The sequence below is a fragment of the Mauremys reevesii genome, linkage group 11, assembly GCF_016161935.1.
Source record: "Mauremys reevesii isolate NIE-2019 linkage group 11, ASM1616193v1, whole genome shotgun sequence".
Lineage (NCBI taxonomy): Eukaryota > Metazoa > Chordata > Testudines > Geoemydidae > Mauremys > Mauremys reevesii.
Genome location: NC_052633.1, coordinates 23,781,592 through 23,803,955, shown reverse-complemented (window position 1 = coordinate 23,803,955; position 22,364 = coordinate 23,781,592). Strand labels below are relative to the sequence as shown.

At 43.1% G+C, this 22,364-nt stretch overlaps 1 protein-coding gene across 2 annotated transcripts in view; it reads right to left on the bottom strand.

The window, feature by feature from the left end:
* DNAH7 (dynein axonemal heavy chain 7) overlaps positions 1-21,781 on the bottom strand; it is a 223,295-nt gene extending 201,514 nt beyond the window's left edge. For both annotated transcript variants that reach the window (XM_039493846.1, XM_039493847.1), the window contains exons 1-7: positions 21,530-21,781; positions 10,469-10,534; positions 8,713-8,821; positions 7,526-7,679; positions 5,044-5,137; positions 1,839-2,019; positions 1,353-1,428 (exon numbers count right to left, since the gene is read on the bottom strand). In XM_039493846.1, the coding sequence (XP_039349780.1) occupies positions 1,353-1,428; positions 1,839-2,019; positions 5,044-5,137; positions 7,526-7,679; positions 8,713-8,821; positions 10,469-10,534; positions 21,530-21,544 (695 nt within the window). In that variant the 5' untranslated portion in view covers positions 21,545-21,781. The remainder of the gene's footprint in view (positions 1-1,352; positions 1,429-1,838; positions 2,020-5,043; positions 5,138-7,525; positions 7,680-8,712; positions 8,822-10,468; positions 10,535-21,529) is intronic.
* Between the last annotated feature and the right edge of the window lie 583 nt (positions 21,782-22,364).

The window sequence follows — 22,364 nt, the reverse complement described above, 5'->3', positions numbered from 1 at the left end:
TGTGGAGTGAATGGAAAGATTGCTAAATTCCTTTGAATCGCTGAAGAAGTTCTGGGAACCACTGTTGCCTCAACTATTCTGGGGCAACTAGAATTACTTTGTCTTATTTCATCCTCCTTATTATACTCTGGATAAGGGGAAATGGAAGAAAGGGATAAAGAAGATCTTGCCCCCAGTTTATGAGGACTGTTTTTTAGATGGATTGGCTGTCTTTTCCTGTTCTCAAGCAAAATCTAGGAAATTTCATGTTTTTCTTGGTTGAAAAACTGTCTACATCTGAATGACCCCATGACTCTAAGCTCTTGTGTACCACTGATGTTTTTAATGACCATCCATGGACTTCTGTCCTGTCCCTTCTCACTTGGCCCACAAGGCAGCTAGGTGTAGAGCTAGAGCCCTGTGCACGGATTTATATCCACGGATGTGGGTCTACACAGAGCTGCAGCACTCTACCAGGAACCGCAGCAGCAACAGCAGCAGCATGTTGGGCCTCTGCTCACAGAAGTCAGTGCCCCACGCCAGCAGCTCCTCCAGCGTGGCTGTACCATCTAGAGCCCTGGCCCCACCCCACCCCAGGCCCCGCCCATTAGGGAAGGCACCAAGTGCATCGGCAGCTGTCCCTGGTCACACTGCTCTGTGCAAGTGACTCGGATGCTCCTGGACAGCATCAATTCTGTGTTGAAAGGGAAGGTATTATAAATGCTAGGGTCAGCATATGTAAGTGGCACTTTCTGACAAAAGAATGTTTTCTCAATTCTAATATAGGTCAAAAACGCCATCCTTTTTCAGGATTAGGAATTATTTTTAATAAAGTCCTTTTCCTCGGAATTCCCTTGACACCTCATCTATGGCCACTGTTGTCAAACCAGACAGAACCTCTGATCTTATGAGAAGGGTCCCTGAATAGGGATGAGATGGAGGTATACTTGAACTAAAACTTATCGAGATGGTTCCTTAGCAGATGTAAATTGGCATACCTACACTGAAATCCATGCAGACTGCACATTAAAATCAATGGAGCAATGTCAATTTACATCAGCTGAGGATGTGACCAATTATCTTATGATCATTTGCTGTGGGACTACATCCAACCTTATCATCATTTATAAATGTTAAATGTTACAACAGGAAATTTGTTCTCAAAATTTTGTCAGACTATCCACATATATTTCAGAGCTTTAATACGCAACTATATCAGTTCATGCAACAAATAGCTAATATTATTTATTTTTAGTGATATTTAACATGCTCCAGTTTGGATCAATTGCCTTTGTCTAATAAAGTTTCCCTACATACAGTATTCTCTCCTACTGCTGTCTAGTCAGTGTTCTTGAAGGAATATGTTTTCTTACTCTGCACGATGAGGTGGAAGAAAAGCTTGCTTCTTGTCTTCATCTTTTTCCCTGGGATCTCTTAAAACAAAGTCAACTAAAAGAAGGTATAAAAAAAGCCAAAAAAACATAAATATGCTTAGCAAAGGAAAAACAACACTACACTGATGGATCCAAACAGTTGGGCAACCCCAGTGAAGTGAATGATGATGCATGGGTGTAACTGTACAGGGTTTGTAATTCAAAATAATTTTATTTAAGTGAGATTTACAAAATAAAAGCAATTTTTATGAAACCGCAAAAGTGTTGAATGACGCCATATTTCTCCCTTTAGGGGAAAAAAACATGAAATCCTGTGGAACTTTCCTATTAAAAATATGTATCCAACATCTCAGTCACCTATAAACTTCTAATTTATTTAATGATGGTATTCACAATGAATTTATATATTTCAATAACTCATAATATTCATACAACTAGAAAGAACAGACATCATCATCAATTTACCTATAGCTTTCTTTACACTCAGAAGATAGTCTTCTCTCATTTCATCAGACAGTAAATATATACTTTCGCTGAGTACTTTCAGATGCTGTGGAACTAAATCCAATACATGCTCCAGCCAAGAGTCTTCCATTGGAGCGACATGTTCTGTATCAATTCCATGCTGAATGTAATAGTAGTATTTCTGTACAATAAAGGCATTAAATAAGTTGGCTCCATTTGGCATTATAACAAAAAGATAAAGATGTCATTGCTAGTGTTGCTTTTGATGGAAGCATAAGTACATTTCAAGGGTACTAAGGGTGGTGTACATTATAAACTATATATAACTTTGTAAGTTTAATTTTAGGTTTTATCTGATTTCTTAATGTGTTTACTAAGTGAATCAAAATTATTTCTAAAAGTTATAAAGATGGTATAATTGCATTCAAAAATATCATGTAATAATCCATATTAAACATTGATAACAGTGCCTCTACAGAGCACTAGCTTTCCAGTCAGTAACGTGGACACTGCCACAACACACACATACTGAAAGTCCTAACAAATTGCACTCAGAGACCTTCACTGTGTTGTAGCAGCATTCACATGGAACTTTACAGCACAGCTGGTGCACTTTAGTGTCATACCCTGACTTGCTGTGCAGTAATTTGCCACGTAAACCAGTCCTTTGCCAATATATAACAACCATGCTGAAAACTGTGTAGACACAGGAAGAGGAGTCAGAGATGGAATATAAACCTTAACTTTGAATTTGCTTGTTTATTTGGTTTAAAGCTGATTTTTGAGATTAAGATTTTCTACTGTGGGTGCCAACATTATTCTCATATAATTAGCATATACATCTCTTGGGCCCACAAACCCACAGTTGTACATATCAATCAGACAATTGCATCACTAAATTGCAGATGCAACTTAGAGTCCTCTATCTGATCAATTTCCTAATATGTTCTCATGAGAAAAGAAAATATAATCATAACATGCACATTTTAAAAGTGATATTTTGAATTAATTTGTTTTAAAACATGCAACAAATTCCTAATGATTTTTAAATAACTGTTAGAAACACAGATTAAAGTTATATATATTTTCTATCCAGTACATGTTTTCTTCTTTTTATTTGGGTTTTACTAGTCCATTTGTAAAATCTGATTAGCTTGTTGTTTCATTTTGTCTTTAAAAAGTTAAGCAAGTTAGGATGGAACTAATTATAAGTAGTTTTCTACTACAAGATAAAACAGACAGATGGGTCAGACTGAAGGGGAAGCACTGGTGAAATTCAAAGCCATCCACCATGCTGCAAAAAAGGAAAATGCAGTTTTTAATCTTCAAAGGAAAGCCACGGATGCGGATTTCACCAACACTTAGTTTCCTCATAGTCCAACAGGCGTGTCAGTTTTATTTTGTATTACAAAAACTGCCTCATGGCATGAAGCAGGATAACATTTATTTTTTTAATAAATTTTGAAACAGACAAGCTAATCAGGCTGCAGATATGAGGTAAAAGTATAATTATAGAGAGGCTGGAAAAAGGAATACTAAGCAGTGAAGGCAGGAACAAAGGACAAAATGCTATATACTCTGCTCCATGGCCCTGGTAAAAGGCTAATAGCAGAAATCCGAGTAGAAAACAGACCTAATTTGTAGAAGGCAGCTGTCGTAGTTCCACCATATGTTCCACCCACTCTGCAGAAACCCCGCTGTGGTACAATCAGAGGGTTAGAATTCTATGGGGTTTCAAGAAGCATTTTAGGCTTACAGTAGATCAGCAGGAATAAGCAGCAGCCACTGCAATGTATACTTCTCTAGAAAACTGTTAGATGTTCAGGATATCCATGTAAGTTAATTCTTCTTCTTGCAACATTAACTACTGCTCTACACTTTCATCCTTCTTGGAGAGGGGATTAGGGAGTGGAAAATGCAAAGGCACAAGTGGTAGAATGGTGCTCCAGCGATTTGTTCCTTCACAGAGGTCCAGAGACCAGCAGAGTGGCTAGCCCTTTCTGAAGAAGCTCCTAAGATCAGTAAGGATGCACTTAGGTTTTCCTATCGATTCTCTGTCTCCATGTGGTTTGAAGCCCATGATGCCCACCCCTTCAGCGTGGCCTTTAAAGGTTGGTATATTTGGGAAGCATTTTCTCCCTTCACAAGGGTTATTCTGGGAGGGGGTGAATAAAGTCCAAATAATGGAAGAAGAGGGAGTAGGAATAGAGTGGGAGAAAATACAGATCTGTGCAGACTGATAGGAGAGACAGTTATTGCGGAATATAATTTACCAATATCACAGGGGAAAAGAGCTGTTGGACTCTGTTTGGAATGCCAATCATTAAAGGGGAGAAGAAAAAAAACAAAGATCTATTTTAGCAGATTAAAAAAAATTAATTTACCATCTAAATTAACCAGAGAACAAAGTTCTTCATAATAAAACTCTTTGCTGTGATCTTTAAAATCGAGATTTTAGCAATTAGGTAATATGGTAATTAGATGATCTATAAACACATAGGACAGGCTGTCAGTGGTTTAAGTCATATAAATAGGTATAGTAATAAATCAGTACCTAATTCTGGCCAAAGGAAGGAAAGCGGCATAATTTCTCCACAAATAGGCATGTTTTTATGTTACAAAAGCAGAAATGACATATAATATTTTCTAACTGAAACAAACCCAAAATATAGTCCCCTTGTGAATTCTATTCCTGCTAAAAGTAGGAATAACTTTTGAGGATAGAACACATTGCTTGGTCTGAGTAGATGCACGTTCTTACATACATACTTGTGTCTCAAACTCGTTTCCCCCATGGCAACTCCCCTTTATATCCCTCACAGATATTAGTCAGGGTATCCAAAAAGCAGTGTCTTTTTAACTTTCTAGTAGTGAAACAGTAAGGAAGGTCAACTCTCTCAGCATGCTACTGCCTGCAGGTTTTCCATCATACACATACTTTCATTGCTAAAAATAATATGGCCACTTACAAACAAAACAAAAGAGCAAACTAAAATTGACTTCAATGTAGAGGATTTGTGACCAAATTATTAAAAAAAATAGCTATTCTAAATTCTCAACAATAAAACCTCTGTACTGTATGCCAAAATAAAACTAAAGTGCCTACCACCATACAAATTCAGAATATTAGTCACCTTGTCACTATTGCAGTGAATTAAAAAGCAATCATTTATAATAATACTGCAAACAACACTGTCTTAATTACCAAAATGTCTTTCTCTATGGGCGTGGGAGAACCCGTTCTTGGAGACTGGGTTTCATCTAGTGAAACAGGCTGTTGCAGAGTAAAGTCTTGCTGCCTAACAAAACAAAAATGACATAATATGCATTATGCAGTGTTGTTGTAGCCATGCTGGTCTCAGAATATTAGAGGTAATATATTTTATTGGACCAACTTCTGTTGGTGACAGAGACAAGCTTTGTGTCTCTGTCACCAACAGAAGTTGGTCCAATAAAAGATAGTACCTCACCCACCTTGTGTCAGTACTATGTTCTTCAGACAAACTGTATTGGCATCTCTAAAAGATACCATATCATATCTCATCTCAGCAGTGGTCAAAAGAATGATGCCTGCCACCAACTGAATCATAAGTATAATCAAGAATTCTGTATGGACCCAAATATTTTTCCAGACAACGGAATAGTTTACTAAACACCTTTTCTTTAAGGTTTCACAGGTATAGTGCTCAATTCTGCCTTTAATGTGCGTAGGGAACTGTTGTGCCTATTGACCATAGTTTGAAAACAAATCTAATTTTAAGATTTAAGCAGGAAATACTTCTAGAATATCAGTTAAGATGTTAAGGTATCTTTATTTAGTAATTTCTTTCAAATCAAGGGACTAGTCATATTAGCAAGGACTATTCATGTAGGTAAAGTTGGCAGACTCAAACCCATGGTTTGTGAAAAAATGGACTTATACTTATGAGAATGTTAAATATATTCTAACAAGTCATTTAAATTAGTCCATTGCAATTAGTTGACAATATTAAAGAAAACAAGAAAGCGCCTCAAGAGGAGATATGTCCCTAATTATCCAACATTGCCACAACTTTGTTATTATAATTGCACTATGCTAGTCAAATTTTTTTATATTTACAGTTAGTAAATTCTAACCCATACATTTTTGTTTGTTTGTTTGCTTTATGCTAAACTACAGGATTAGATTTTGGCTTTCTGTTTTATTGAATTTGTCAATATTTTCGTACCAGTATTCGACTGTGAAATAGTCCATCTCATACTCACCTTAGCAGCAGAAACACATAATGAAGAATATATTTAGTTAGAAAAACTAATATTTATAATATATTTAGTTTACAAAATTTCCAGATTATATTAAGTAACAGGATTTATCAAACCAGTTCTTTTCATTTGGGGGATTGGTTTATCAGAAGGATAGTTTTATTCCACAGTTTACCATATAATAATAGTTCATTTATGGCAATAAAATGTTGTCAGTCATGCTGTAGGCACTTCTGCATCTATGCAGCCAGATAAAAAATGGTCAATGACCCAGGAAACTCTCTCCAAACTGCTAAATATTTAAGAAACAAAACACAAAACATGTTTTTTATAAACATCTTCAGGGCATTGTAAAGGTTGAGGTAGTTACCCAAGAAAGAAAAGATTTTGGAGTAGCACAAGCTTCAGGGTATCTTACTAAGATTTTTAAATAACTTTAAAATATTTTAAAGATCCATTTTAATTTTAGTGACACATCCTTACACTAAAATAACTTAGAAATTATCTTTTTTTGGAAAATCATTTCTCATTAGAAAATAAAAATGACAAAACAAATTTAAAAATCTTCCAGATTCACGAACCGCTGATATACAGACATTTTCCAGACACTCCTGGATATCACTCCTTGCTGTATTATAAAATAACAAGTGTGTCTTCAGTTAGTCAACTGGGAATATTCTAAATGCAGTTTACTAATCAGTAGCAGGGGGTAGCCGTGTAGTCTGTATCCAGAAAAACAACGAGGTGTCTGATGGCACCTTAAAGACTAACAGATTTATTTGGGCATAAGCTTTCGTGGGTAAAAAACCCACTTCTTCAGATGCATGGAGTGGTGCCACTGGACTCCTCATTGTTTTAATAATACCAGTGTCCACAATCACAGCTTTCTGTCCAAGTTATGAAACTAAGGTGGAGCTCAGCTAATAATTATGCTTAAAAAGTGTCACATGAGCAATAAAAAATGTCAGGATGTGCATTTCTGGTTTATTTTATCACACTTCAAATAATGTTTCAAATAGGAGTGAACAAGCACTTTCTGAAAAACTAATAAGCAGCCCAAATCCATCACACATTCCCTGCTGAATCCAACCCAAATCTTAAAGATTTTGATCACCTGATAAACTCCAGCTGCCAAATCTACTCTTCATCTAAATTATAATACCTGCCCTTTCATTCCCCAAAAGAATACTATGGCTAAGTCCCAGTCTGCACAGTTCATAAATTACTCATATATCCTCCCAATTTTAGAGGAATCAAGAGAAGTGTACAGAAGAGCATCTTACCTGGTAGTTTTTATTTCTTAAACTGGGGTCATTTTTTGCATTCATATACATAATCTGTTACTGTCTTGCAATCTTGAACTTTTTGTTATATTAACATTTTTTTAAATTTCATTTCAACTTTGAAAGAGAAAAATACATTTATACAAACACAAGAAAACTCACATGATGATGTTAACAAGAGTACTTCTGAAATTTTCACGATCTTTTTTAGGATGATAGCTACTCCTCGCTTTAGAAGTTGATGTTCCAGCAACTGGTTCATTAACCGTAGAGTCCTGTATCTTGCGTCTCTTATTCCTCTCCTCCAAATATTGTCCTTGCATGAAATATATATATGCAAGTTGCATACTATGAGCCCAAACATGCAATGTGCTGAGTACCCTCTAAAGATTCTGAGAGTTCTCAACTCACATTTATTTCAATGAAAGTTCAGATTTCTCAGCATCTTTCAGGATCATGCCCTACATCATTTGCAGCAAAATTAATGAAGCAAAACTAATACCTGCTTGTACTGTATAAACGGTTAAAGAATATTTATATAAAATCTATTTAAATATCTGTAAAGTTACTATTTTAAAATATTTCTTAATTTTATTTCCTGTGAATGGGTCCAAGTATTTTTGACCTGTGTCTTTTTTTTTTCTATCATAGATACAGAATCCCATTTCTGTTAACTGCTAAAGTAAATCTATATTCTAACTATATTTCTTTTGTAGTTTTTGGGTGAAATTCTGGCTCCACTGATGTCAACTGAAGTTTTGCCACTGATCTCATTGGGGCCCGAATTCCATCCATTGACTGTATGCAACATTTCACTGACTACTATACTGATTACAATCTTTTAAGTGAAATATATTAAAATATGCAAATATTGTAAGGATTCTCTTCGCTGTTTGACTAGTTTTATGGCAAACATTCCATTTCCTAAACTAATGACTTTTTGGTAATGTACAATCATATGCTAGCAGCTGGAACTATTTATTTTCCGATAAAGAAAATGTTAAATGAACAATGTTGTACTAAACAGGCAAATCACTTTTCCAGACCTAAAATACTAATAAAATAATAAACAATATTTTGCACTTCTACAGCATTCTTTATCCAAGGTGATTATGGCACTTTACAAACATTAATGAATTTACCTGCACCATGTTTGTAAGATAGGTAAGTATCATTGTACCCATTTTACAAAGGAAAAAAATGAGGCACATAAAGATTGTGACTTGCTCGAGATCATATAAGAAGACTGCGGCAATCTGGGAATAAAATTCTATTCTCCTAACTCTATAATCTTGTATTAACTCAATTTTACACTATTTTTTTCATTAAATACTGAGTGGTAATCTTACCAGGTGAAAGCTCATTTTTGACAATAAACTGATCTGGCTCATCATCTTTCTGTTCTTTTCTCAGATGAAATGAAGGAGAACCTTGCTGCCACTGTGGCTTAGAGCTTACCTGAAATAAATATTTCATTCTTTAGCTTTATAAAATAACAATAACAAGAGATAGCTACATGTCTTTGACACACACTTAAAAACACAATAAATTACAAAAGAAAACAGCAGACCCATAACATATAATAATGGTAACAAAGCAACACAAAAATAAACTGAATTCCCTATTTTTCTCTAAAAACAGGAGCTAATCATTCAGAAACCCAGAATAAAATATTATGTTTATGCCTATTATAAATTATTACTAATTTCTGGAATAAGTTAACAGTACAGTATATACCCACTACTAAGACAGACGCCAGACATTTATGAAGATGAGATTATTATGGAGAAAAAAAAGCAAAAGCTAAGAAAACAGGGGTAAAAAGAGGTTTAATAGAATCTTTTTCTGGTGGAGTATGGTAGATATCAACAGTTTCTCCCAGGTGAAATCTACAACCAATTTATGTAACTGCTGCTCCCCAAAAAATACGATTTGGGATCCAGAGTACCTATCCCCTTCAATGTTTTTGTTTTGTTGCTTTTTTAACACAAACAAAAGTCTTCCCTTTTTGGGGGTCCTAACTCCATGGCAAGATAACATAATGTACAATATTCAGCCATCAGTAGCTTAGCAAATCTCACACTGCTTACAAGAATCCAGTGCTACCTTTCTTTAATCATAACTTATTTAAACAGCTCCTTCAGCCTAGAATATTTTTTTTTATTATTCCCAGGCCAATGTCCCTGGAAATATGTTTGTAAAGGAAATGGCTTCTCAGCCTTAACTACACTGACCCCACAATTACTCAAAAGCATTGCCCTTATCTTTTCAAGGGGCCGCAATATTCAAGAATCAATAAACTTTATTTACACTGCAACTGGGAGGTTTGATTCCCAGTGCAGATAGACAGATATGCTAGCTCACCTTGAGTTAGCACAATAAAAATAGCATTGTGGACATTGCAGCATGGGCAGTGGTCCAGGCTAGCCACCCAAGCTTGGAGCCAGGGAGTGAGGCGGGCTTGGACTCAGGCAGGTAGCCCAAGCCACTGCCTGTGCTGCAATGGTCACATTGTTATTTTTAGCATGCTGGCTTGAGTGAGCTAGCACAAATCGCTCTACCTATGCTGGAAATCACATCTCCTAGACAGCGTAAACATACTGTGACAGAGTACTGATAGCCAATAGCTAATTCCCCACAAGCTCTGATGGAAGGGTAGAAGACGAATTACCTAATCAGGCTGTGGGCTGATGAACTAAGGGGTTAATTATCCCATCAGCTGAGAAAGTAGTTAAAAAGCACAAGAAGGAAGTAAAAAGGGAGAAAGAAATCTTCCTAGCCAGAGTCCCTTTCCTTTCCCTGGAGAAAGGGCTGAGGATTGAAGGATGCTCCAAATAGAAGACACAGAATGAATTATATTCCATTTTTTTATAACATTTATTTTATAGCTTTCGTCTGTAGCTTTTATTCTTTTCAGTATTTTCTGCTCATCTAAGTTAACTAGTTTAATTGTTTTCCTAATATTTCTTGTACATATATGTAAAGTCTTGTTGTTTCCAATGTATACATTGCAATGAGGTCCAGTTTTCTCTGTGGGATCTCCCATGCTTTGCTGCACATTTGAAAATAAAAAGTTGTCAAAACAAAAAATTACAAAAATATTACCTGAGCCAACTGTGGCAAAAATTTTACAGTCGTCTTCAATAATTTTCCTTTCCCAGTTGGTCTGGGCTACAAAAAAGAACAAAAAGAAAATAAATTATATAAATATTTAAACTAGTACTACTAAACTTCTATGCATGCTAAAACTTATGATTTATACTATAATTTTGGTTTTGTTTTCTGTCCAATAATTTTCACAAATATAATCACTTCATTTCCCCTATTCTCGGTTGATGATGGTTTCAAAAGATATGACTACACTGTGTCTGGGAGCATACATACAGCTTGGAGCCTGGGTAGACAGACTTGTGCTAACTCTTCTAAAAACAGCAGTGTCGCTGCAGCGGCTAGGGTTATCACCTGTCTGGGTTTTCCCAGGATTGTCCCTTTTTTGAGGTAGCTGTCCCAGGAAATCCTTCAGGGTGTTCAATACACACTACTGGCTATCCCATGAAATAGGTAAGGGCAGTGGTGAGCTGCAGCCAGTTCCCACCGGTTCGCGAGAACCGGTTGTTAAATTTAGAAGCCCGTTTAGAACCGGTTGTCCCTCGAGGGACAACTAGTTCCAAAAGGGCGTTTAAATTTAACAAAAGCTCTAGCAGCTCCCTACCCTTCCCCCGGCCCCAGCTCACCTCATTCCGCCTCTGCCTCCTCTTCTGAAGCTCCTCCGGCTTCTCCTCCCCCTTCCCAGCTTCCCGCGAATCAGCTGTTCGCACAGGAAGCCTGGGAGGGCTGAGAAGGAAGCAGCGGCTTCCTGCAGGTGAGCTTGAGCTGGGGCCGGGGGCGGGAGGAGGGCTCCAGGCTCCGCGCTGCCTGGCGAGGTCGCGGCCGGACCAGGGGGCCGTGCGGCGCGGCTCCTGCCCGGCCCCGACCTCGCCAGGTGGCACAGCTCCTGCCCGGCCCCCGGGTCTGGCCCCGACCTCGGCCGGGCGGCTCCTGCCCGGCCCCCGGGTCCGGCCCCAACCTCACCGGGTGGCGCGGCTCCTGCCCAGTCCCCGGGTCCGGCCGTGAACTCGGCCGGGTGGCTCTGGTCCCAGCCCCAGTCCCAGCCCAGCTGGGCCCCTACCTCCAGGCAGCATGGTAAGGGAGCAGGGAGGAGGTGTTGGATAGAGGGCAGGGGAGTTGGGGGGGGTGGATTAGTGTCGGAGCGGTCAGAGGGCAGGGAACAGGGGGATTGAACGGGGGCAAGGGTCCCGGGGGGGCAGTCAGAAAGGAGCAGGGGTTGGATGGGGTGGTGGGGGGCAGTTAGAGGTAGGGATTCCAGGGACAGTCAGGGGACAGAGAGAAGGGGTGGTTGGATGGGGTTGGGGTCCCGGGGTGCCATCAGGAATGAGAGAAGGGGTTGGATGGGGTGGCAGGGGGCAGTCAGGAGACAGGGAAGGGGGGTGGATATGGCACGGTCCTGGGGGGGGGCTGTCAAGGAAAATGGGGGGTTGGATGGGGCAGGAGTCCCGGGGGGGCATGACCCCCTCGTGGGGTGAGGAGGAGGGAACTGGTTGTTAATATTTTGGCAGCTCATCACTGGGTAAGGGTGCTCAGTACATCATGCCAGCTGTGCAGTGTTATGGACTCAGGATCATCCCATATATCCTGGGTTTTTTTGTACCTGAAAGGTGGCAATCCTAGCTGCATCATAGGCAGAGCCTCGGGTTAGCCACATGAGTCAAAGCCCACCTGGATCTGAGCTCAAGTCGCTAGCCAAATTGCCACCCATGGCATAACTTCCACATTGTATATTTTTAGTATGCTAGCTCATGTCAGCTGTACTGTAAACATACTCTTAAAGAGTCACTTTGTACCAGCAAGCATTCATATTAATATTTTGTCAGCATATACACAACATACCTTTCTGCACACAAGATAACAGAAACAACCCTATGCTGTCTTTTATGTTTACCACAGACTCTCAGAAATGTGGAGCTGCAAGGGGCCTCAAAACAGAGGTGCTGACTTTCACAGTTCCCAGGGGGTGCTCAACTCCCGCTCCACCCCAGGCCTCACCCCCACTCCATCCCTTCCCCCAAGCCTCTGCCCCTTCCCTTTCCCTCCGCCTCTTCCTGCCTCCTTCCTCCCCCATGCCTCCTGCACACCACTGAACTGATTTTTCCTTTCTAAGTGGAAAGTACTATCCTTATCTTTACTGAATTTCATCTTGTTGAATTCAGATCAATTCTCCAATTTGTCAAGGTCATTTTGAATTCTAATCCTGTCCTCCTAAAACTTGGCAACCCCTCCCAACTTGGTGTTATCTACAAATCTTATAAGCATACACCCCACTCTATTATCCAAATCATTAATGAAAATATTGAGTAGCACTAGACCCAGGACTGAGCAAACAGGAACCCACTATATATTCCCTTTCAGTTTGACAATGAGCCATTGATAATTACTTTCCGAGTATGGTCATTCAACCAGTTATGCACCCACCTTACAGTAATTTCATTTACACCACATTTCCCTAGTCTGCTTATGAAATTGCCATGCAGGACTGTGTCAAAAGTCTTACTAAAATCTAGATATATATCACATCTACTGATTCCCCCCTATCCACTAGGCCAGTAATCCTGTCAAAGAAGGAAATTAGGTTGGTTTGCATGATTTGTATTGACAAATCCATGCTGGCTATCCCTTCAGGGATTTACCAACTGATTGTTTCATAATTTGTTCCAGTATCTTTCCAGGTATCTGTGACACACTGTGCCCCATGTTCACCCCATTATATGATTATGATATATTGTGTACAAAGTATGCCTTGTGAGGTATCATTTGAAAAACGCACATCTGCTGAATATTATTATCCTGCTGAAATGTGTGTAACATCACTGCATATAAAATTGTGGGATGTTGCCATGATTGTTAGCTAAATATGTTGTAGTTCTAGGTAACGTTATCAGACCATTTTCTCAAAGACAAAGGCACACTGGCATGCCAGCAAGGTGCTAAAAGACCATCATCTGCTTAATTGGATATTCACCAAGAGGGGAATTGTAAACAAGAAATTTACAATTCATCTGAAGGACAGTTGGCAGCTCACATATTCCATGGAACTGCCTGACCCCATGACCCAGCAAAGACTTTTCCAGGACAAAGGATCAGAATATAAGAAGGGGAGAAAATGCCTTTAGACACCTCACCTCCCCCATCTCTACTCATGGCAGCAAGATTTCTTGAAAGACAAAGGTGCATCACTGAACTGGGGGAGAGTGGTCCTGGCCTGGAGGTTTTTTCCATCCAGTACAGACTGTTGGAAGCTTTTGGGTGAGAGCAAACCTTTTTACTTTTAAACATATTAGCCTTGGTAAAGTTTAGGAAATAGCTTGCATGTTTATCTTTTTATTTCTTTTGTAACCAACTATGATTTTTATGCCTTATCACTTGTAAATCACTTAACATCTATCTTTCTCTAGTTAATAAATTTATTGTTTTATCTAAACAAATGTATTTGGATTGAAGTGTTTGGGAAGACTCCACTTGAGACAACAAGGCTGGTACACATTTATTACACTTTATTGGAATGATGGACTAATTTATGAGCTTCTGCGGTCCAGTGGGCTACTGAACAGTACAAGATGCACATTTCTGGGGGGGGGCAAGCCTGGGACTGAGGGATATGTGGGTGGTGCTTTGTATCTATTCATGGGTGGCTGGGCACAGAATTCATCTCCTCAGCTGGGACTGACTTTGCATGCGAGCGGCTGTGAGTGATCAAAGCCTGGATAGGTTTGCTGTTCACTAGCAATGCAGTGTAAAAGGCATCCCAGGCTGGAGAGGTAAGCAGTTCAGGTTTCAGCCTGAGGAATGTCATAGTATCAAAGTCAGGCTGACTGGTCTATAATTCCCCAGGTCCTCTTTGTTCCCTTTGTTAAAGATATGTACTGAGTTTGCTCTTCTCCAATCTTCTGGGACCTCACCCTTTTTCCAGGAGTTCTCAAAGATAAGTGCAACCAGTTCCAAGGTTGCTTCAGCTAGTTTAGTTCCTTAAGTACAGTAGGATGAATTTCATCAGGCCTTGCTAACTTGAATACCTCTAGCGTATCTAAATATTCGTTAACATGTTCTTTCCTTATTTTGGCTTGCATTGTTTCCCCTTAGTTGTTAATATTAATTGTGTTGAGTATCTAGTCACCATTAACTTTTTAAGTGAAGACTGAAACAAAATAGGCATTAAGCACTTCAGTTTTCTTGATGTCATCAGTTACTAGCTCTCCTTCCTCAAAAAGTATCTACACTTTCCTTCATCGTTCTCTTTTTCCTAATGTATTTAAAGAACCTCTTATTGCCTTTGATGTCCTTACTAGGTGTAACTCATTTTATGCTTTACCCTTTCTGATTTGTTCTTACATGTTTGTGCTATTCTTTTGTACTCCTCCTTAGCAATTTGTCCATAGTTCCACATCCTGTAGGATTCCTTTCTGATTTTCCAGTTATTAAACAGCTTCTGATGGAGCCATACTGGTCTCTTCCTATTCTTCCTTCTGTGATGCTCTGTACCTCAGGGGAACACCCTGCACCCCCATGTTCATCCTTATAATATGATTGCATGGTATCCAATGCAAAGTTTGTCATGTTGGGTGTCTTCGGAAGGCTCATGATGCACTGAGCATTGTTGTTATAGTAATGTTATAGGTTGGAATTTCATGTATATAGTTATGAAGCTGACAATGTGTCCTCATGGCTTAAAACAAGCCCAGGCAAAACTCTCCAGGAGCAGAGGAACAGTTCACACCGCATCAGGGCACATATGGGACAAACCCAGCCCAGTCTCACAGGAACAAAGGACACTGGCCTAGGCAGCAACAAAGGATCTGTTGGACTCTCAAGTGAGTCACCCCCCTTCCCTTGGATAGTTTGGGACTATGATGAGGTAATGTTCACCTGACTCTGAAGGGGGGGGCAAAGCCAAGAGGGAAGAAAGAACATGATAAAAGGGAGAGACGCTTGCCATGTTCTCTCTCTTTTCCACCTCCATCTACAGACACCACCACCAAGCGACTGAAGAGCTGATCAAAGGGGAGAGCTTGGCTGAAGGGCAACTAGCCAGCTGTGGTGAGAAGCATCTAAGTTTGTAAGGGCACTGAAGGTGTTAAGATCAGTTTAGAAAGCATTTTGCTTTTGTTTCATTTGACCAAATCTGACATGTGCATTGACTTATAATCACTTGAAATCTATCTTCTGTAGGTAATAAATTTGTTTATTCTACCTGAAGCAGTGTGTTTGGTTTGAAGCGTGTCAGAGACTCCCCTTGGGATATAACAAGCCTAGTACATATCAATTTCTTTGTTAAATTGACACACTCATATAAGCTTGCAGCATCCAGCAGACATAACCTGGACCCTGCAAGACAGAGGTTCCTAGCGTTGTGTCTGGGACTGGAGATATTGGTTAGTATAATTCAGTTGCAAAATCCAAGCAGCAGCTGGCCAGAAGTGCTCACTTACTTACATGGAGCAGCTTACATGCTAGAGGCTGTGCATGAACAGCTCAGGAGTGGGGGTTCTTACAGCAGACCAGGGTAAGGCTGGCTCCCGCAGTCAAGGATTGGAGTGACCTAGCAGATCACCGGTCTGTACAGACACACAAGATTTTGAGCAGATTCCCTCACTGATTTCCCTCTTGTTGCTCCTCTGACCCTACTGTTTTTCATGTCTTCCCACAACATCTAAACCTCTGTTAAGATCACCTTTTTTATATTTGCCTGTGGGCTTTTATTACCTCCCCCGTTTGACACCACTTAATCCAATTATCATCATAAACTTGTGGTCAAAAATTTTCATTCAAATCTTTTTTGATGGAAAATGGTGTTTTTTCTAAACCAAAACTCTTGCAAAGTACTTTCAGTACATCAGAACATAAAATGATTTTCCACATTGATTACCCCCCTTTATTTCCCTTTTTCCACTGAATGCAACCCACTTAATGATGTTATATGGGCTTTTTTCCCCTCACTTTTTCTGTTTTTTTGTTGTTCTTCTTCTTCTTCAATTTTTCACTCTACATTTTCCAAACCTGGAGAAGCTTTTAAAAGGACAGAATAGCAAAGGAAAAATTACAGAGTGAAAAAAACAATTCTTCCACCACAGGACTGGATTTTTCACCCTAGACCAATACAAGTAGCTGATGGTTCACTTATGTGCCCTTGAGATCCACACAGATCTTGCATCTGCACTTCTTCAACACTGCTGTACAGCCCCCAAGTTTTGTTTCAGCCTTGCGGCAGCAAAGTTTCCATGAGCCATGCTGTTAGCCAGCTCCTCCATCTACAGGAACTTCCATGAAGGAAGTTACCCCTCTGCATTATGAAATCAGCACAAGTTACTGCAGATTCTTCCCCCATAAGTTTTGTGTGGGAAAAGACAGTTACCTTTTCCGTAACTGGTGTTCTTCAGGATGTGTTGCTCATGTCTATTCCACAATGGTGCGCGTGCTTACCCCGTGCACCGGTGTCTGAAGTTTTTCCCCTAGAAGTACCCATAGCAGAGCGCCTCTAGCAACCCCTGGAACAGCGCCTCCATGCTGCAGTATAAGAGGCGCTGCGCGCTCCCCCCACCCTCAGTTCCTTCTTGCCAGACAACTCCAACAGGGGAAGGAGGGTGGGATGTGGAATAGACATGAGCAACACATCTTGAAGAACACCAATTATGGAAAAGGTAACTGTCTTTTCTTCTTCAAGTGATTGATAATGTGTATTCCACAATAGGTGATTCCAGGCTATATCTGTTGGAGGTGGATAGGAGTTCACAAATTCTCGGGACGGACCACAGCCCTGCTGAACCCAGCATCTTCCCTGGTCTGGGAGACGATCGCATAATGTGAGGCGAACGTGTGAACTGAAGACCATGTGGCAGCCCTGCAAATGTCCTGAATGGGGACATGGGCTAAAAAGGCAGCCGACAAGGCTTGCACCCTAGTCGAGTGTGCCCTCACAACTGACAGCGGAGGGACTCCCACCAGGTCATAACAGGTACGGATGCACGAGGTGATCCAGTTGGAGAGTCGCTGAGTGGAGATCGTCCGACCCCTCACATGTTCGGCCAAGGCAATGAACAGCTGCGAAGACTTCCTGAATGGCTTAGTCCGCTCCAGGTAAAAAGCCAGAGCCTATCTCACATCCAGCGAGTGGAGGCGGCGCTCCTCACTGGACACATGGGTCTTGGGACACAGGACCGGCAGGAAAATGTCCTGACCCATGTGGTAGGCGGAGACCACCTTCAGAAGGAACGAAGGATGTGGGCGGAGCTGGACCTTATCCTTATGGAACACCGTGTATGGGGGCTCGGACGTCTGGGGCCCTGAGTTCCGAGACCCACCTAGCCAATGTGATCGCTACCAGGAAGGCTACATTCCATGAGAGGTGTGACCAGGAGCATGTAGCTAGCGGCTCAAACGGGAGACCCATCAGCTGCGCCAGCACCAAGTTCAGGTCCCACTGTGGGACCGGGGGCCTAACATACGGGAAGAGACGATCCAATCCCTTAAGGAATCAGCCAGTCATAGCATGGGAAAATAGCGTGTGCCCCTGCACCGGTGGATGGAAGGCCGATATGGCCACCAAGTGTACCTTGACGGCGAGGGCGCCAGGCCTTGGGCTCTAAGGTGAAGGAGGTAGTCCAAAATGAGCTGGATTGGGGCAGCCACAGGGGAGACACCCCATTCAACCGCTCATCAGGAAAACCGAGACCACTTTGCCAAGTAGGCTCAGCGTGTGGAGGGCCAACTGCTTTCCAAGAGGACACGCTGAACCCTTTCCGAGCACGTCCTTTCCTCCCGGCCTAACGATTGAGCAGCCACACCATGAGGTGGAGTGCCGCTAGGTTGGGGTGGAGGAGGCGGCCCTGGTCCTGAGAGAGCAGGTCCAGGTGGGACGGTAACGGCTGAGGCGGGACGACCACCAGGCTCGTGAGGGTCCCGTACCAATGCTGCCTGGACCACACCGGGGCAATCAGGAGGACCCAGGTCCTGCCCGTCTTCATCTTTTCCAGGACCTTGCCACTAGTGTAAATAATTACACAAAGAGCAAGGTAGTACAGAATATTTTTTTATGTAAAAAGTTAAACTGCTAATGCCACCAGAGAAGTGCTGACAGTGCCATGCATGGGCTAAATCCAATGTTCGTTTTTTTCACTATAACTGTATGCCTCACTATTCCTTATCCAGTTTACTGTGCATATTTACTATAATAAACCAAACCCCAGAAGTCCCTAAATATGTGGGTTATCTTTCTATTTAATCTTGATTGTGTAAGATGATCTTTAACAGATATTTAGGTATATAATTTCACTATGGAGCCACCTGCTAACATTCATAGCTGAAGTTGCAAATCAGCACTCCGTTATATATGCAGTGTTTATACCCTGCATAATTCTGAAAATAAATTTAATCTTAAACTGTTCATGCTCCTTCCCTCATACAAGAATTCCCTATATGCAGCAAACTGTACCAAGTTACCATCGAACTTGCTTCTGCAGTTTATAATACATTTTATAATGACTTTAGAGAAAGCTCTGCCCCTTAAAAATCCTGTAAGAACAGCAACCCAGAAACAAAATGTCAGTTTATGTTTACATTTCAAAACTAATTTTAAAAGTATATGAACAGCTGCAAGGAGGATTATATCACTTTTGAATATCTCATTTTAAAGAATTCAGAGCACAGACACTGCACTTTTGTTTTCCTAGAAGAGGATATCATCCTGCAATCAACTTTCCACTAATGAGATGAATATGTGAAAGTCTCCTTCAACAAATATGGTTATACCACCTGCTCTGTTACTCAAACAGTCTGCGTGTTTAATTAAATGTCAGAGAGGAAAAACAAGTCATTTCAAAAAATTTAATCCAGTCTGTTTATTTAAGACAAAATATAAAAAATGTCCATCCAGTTCAAAAGAAAACCCCCTACATATGCAAGATTAGCATAAATATAAGTAACAACTAGCCTGAAACCATACATAAGCAAAATACTGAAGTAAAAGAATGCCCTCCTCTGTTTAAAAGTATGCACAAATTCTGCATATGTTGCTATGATTCTATCATCAGGCTATTTGAAAAACAAACACCCTAGGTTTTATATGGAGTTACCAGGTGGAGGGGAAGAGGTTACAATACTCCCTGTGGTCCTGATCTTGCAAAGACTTATGCATGTACTTAACTTTTGCACAGTGAGTAGCAGTACTATTGATTTTAGGACTATTTACACTGGGAAAGTTAAGCCCATGCATAAATCTCTGCAGGATGAGGAGCTGTGCGTACAACCCTAAGCCAAGCACCTCTTCTCTCTTCCTTAAATCCTTAACACCTTGTTCTCCATAGCTATAACTCCCTTAGCTCTTTCCTACTGGTACCCATTGTCTTCCCTACCCTAAACTTATAGGTGTAGGGCACATGTCTTATTCTATTTGTAAAATATCAAGCACATTTACTGTTTTTAAAAAAAAATCTGATTAAGCATGGCAACATTTGATTACGCACTGAAATCTCCTCACATTTGGGTGTTGTGATATAAATGAGATAGTGAGAGTGATACAAGCCTGGCTGAAGTGATTTAAAGATAGAGGCGGTGACCAGTACATACACAGGAGCAGTACGGGGCCGCGTGTTGCTTTGGTGGTCGGGGAGAGCAGTACAGGTCGAGCGGTCAGTGCGGGTTGGGGGTCGCTCTGGGGCAGAGGAGAAGTCAGGTGAGTGTGAGGTCAGTGGCTGTAGCGGAGCAGGGGGGCAGTGGTGGGGAGGGGTTGCTGGGGGAGGCCGGGCGGTCAGTGCGGGTTGGGGTCGCTCTGGGGCAGAGGAGGTGTCAGGTGAGTGGGAGGTCAGTGGCTGTAGCGGAGCAGGGGCAGTGTGGGGTTGCTGGGGGAGGCCGGGCGGTCAGTGCGGGCTGGGGGTCGCTCTGGGGCAGAGGAGAAGTCAGGTGAGTGTGAGGTCAGTGGCTGTAGCCGAGCAGGCGGCAAGAGTGGGGGAGGGGATGCTGGGGAGAGGCCGGGCGGTCAGTGCGGGCTGGGGGTCGCTCTGGGGCAGAGGAGAAGTCAGGTGAGTGTGAGGTCAGTGGCGGGAGGCCGGGCGGTCAGTGCGGGCTGGGGTCGCTCTGGGGCAGAGGAGAAGTCAGGTGAGTGTGAGGTCAGTGGCTGTAGCGGAGCAGGGGGCAGTGTGGGGAGGGGTTGCTGGGGAGAGGCCGGGCGGTCAGTGCGGGCTGGGGGTCGCTCTGGGGCAGAGGAGGTGTCAGGTGAGTGTGAGGTCAGTGGCTGTAGCGGAGCAGGGGGCAGTGTGGGGGATTGCTGGGGAGGGCGGGCGGTCAGTGCGGGCTGGGGGTCGCTCTGGGGCAGAGGAGGTGTCAGGTGAGTGTGAGGTCAGTGGCTGTAGCGGAGCAGGGGGCAGTGTGGGGATTGCTGGGGGAGGGCGGGCGGTCAGTGCGGGTTGGGGGTCGCTCTGGGGGCAGAGGAGAAGTCAGGTGAGTGTGAGGTCAGTGGCTGTAGCGGAGCAGGGGGGCAGTGGGGTTGCTGGGGGAGGGCGGGCGGTCAGTGCGGGTTGGGGGTCGCTCTGGGGCAGAGGAGGTGTCAGGTGAGTGTGAGGTCAGTGGCTGTAGCGGAGCAGGGGGGCAGTGGTGGGGGGGAGGCCGGGCGGTCAGTGCGGGCTGGGGGTCGCTCTGGGGCAGAGGAGAACTCAGGTGAGAGTTAGGTCAGTGGCTGTAGCGGATCGGGGGCAGTGGGGGCTTGGGAGGGCGGGCGGTCAGTGGGGCTGGGGTCGCTCTGGGGCAGAGAAGAGGTCAGGTGAGGGTGAGGTCAGTGGCTGTAGCGGAGCAGGGGGGCAGTGTGGGGGAGGCCGGGCGGTCAGTGCGGGCTGGGGGGGGTCGCTCTGGGGGCAGAGGAGAAGTCAGGTGAGGGTGAGGTCAGTGGCTGTAGCGGAGCAGCGGGGGGGCCGGGCGGGCGGTGTGGGGCCGGGAGTTGCTGCGGGGGGCAGGGGAGGTCAGTAGGGGTCAGGCTGGGGGGGTCGCTGTAGCGGGCATGGGGCAGGGCGGCGATGGAAGCCGCTGAGCAGGCGTGGGGAGGTCGCTCCCAAGGCCCGTCCCCCTCACCTGCTCGCTGCCCATGTCTGCGGCTCCTGCTGGCTCGGGGGCTCCGCTCCCACGCACGCTCCTGCCAGCTCCCCCGGGGCCCAGTCGCCGGCGGGAAGGGGAGGGGCTGTTGTGTAGAGGGAAGCCCCGTTGCTTAGCAGCGGTTCGGGCCCAGGCTCCGCCTCCGTCGCGAGACGCAGAGCGAATCCCAACGGTCCCCGCCGGCAGTGCGCGCGCCTGATTGGCCCGGAGCTTGGGGTGGCCCTAAAGCGCTGTGACAGCGGCTCTGGGTTGGGTATTGCGGGTGAGGCGTCACCAGCCTCTGGGGGGCGGGGGCGGGGAAATGTATTGAGCGAGACGCTCTCACGGCAGACCACCACTGCCCCTGCTGGCGGCCCCCGGAACACTGCCGGGGCCGCTCTAGCAGAAGCTGCTTGGGCGGCCCTGGGGTCAGCTACAGTGGCCCCTGCAGAAGTCACAGAGGTTGTAGAAAGTCATGGAACGTGTGATGCCTGTGACAAGCATAGAGCGCTTGTTGTGATGGTGAGCGAGACTAACTGGGGAGTTTAAACAGACATTGACGAGTTCTGTGAAAGCTTGTCAGAAGCTGGTCCAGTAAAAGACATTGCTTCACCCACCTTGGTTCACGTCAACGAGTAGTGTGCCTGATAAAATATCCACCTCCATAACAGCACACAGTAAACAGTCACCACAAAAACAAACAAAACAAAACTTGCTATTTTGCAACATTCAAAATAATTTTTGTACTGATATTGAAATGATTCCTAGAAAGTCAAATAGAGCAAACTTAACACATTGACCCGTTAATTGCAGGGAACACTAAGAGGAATAAAGA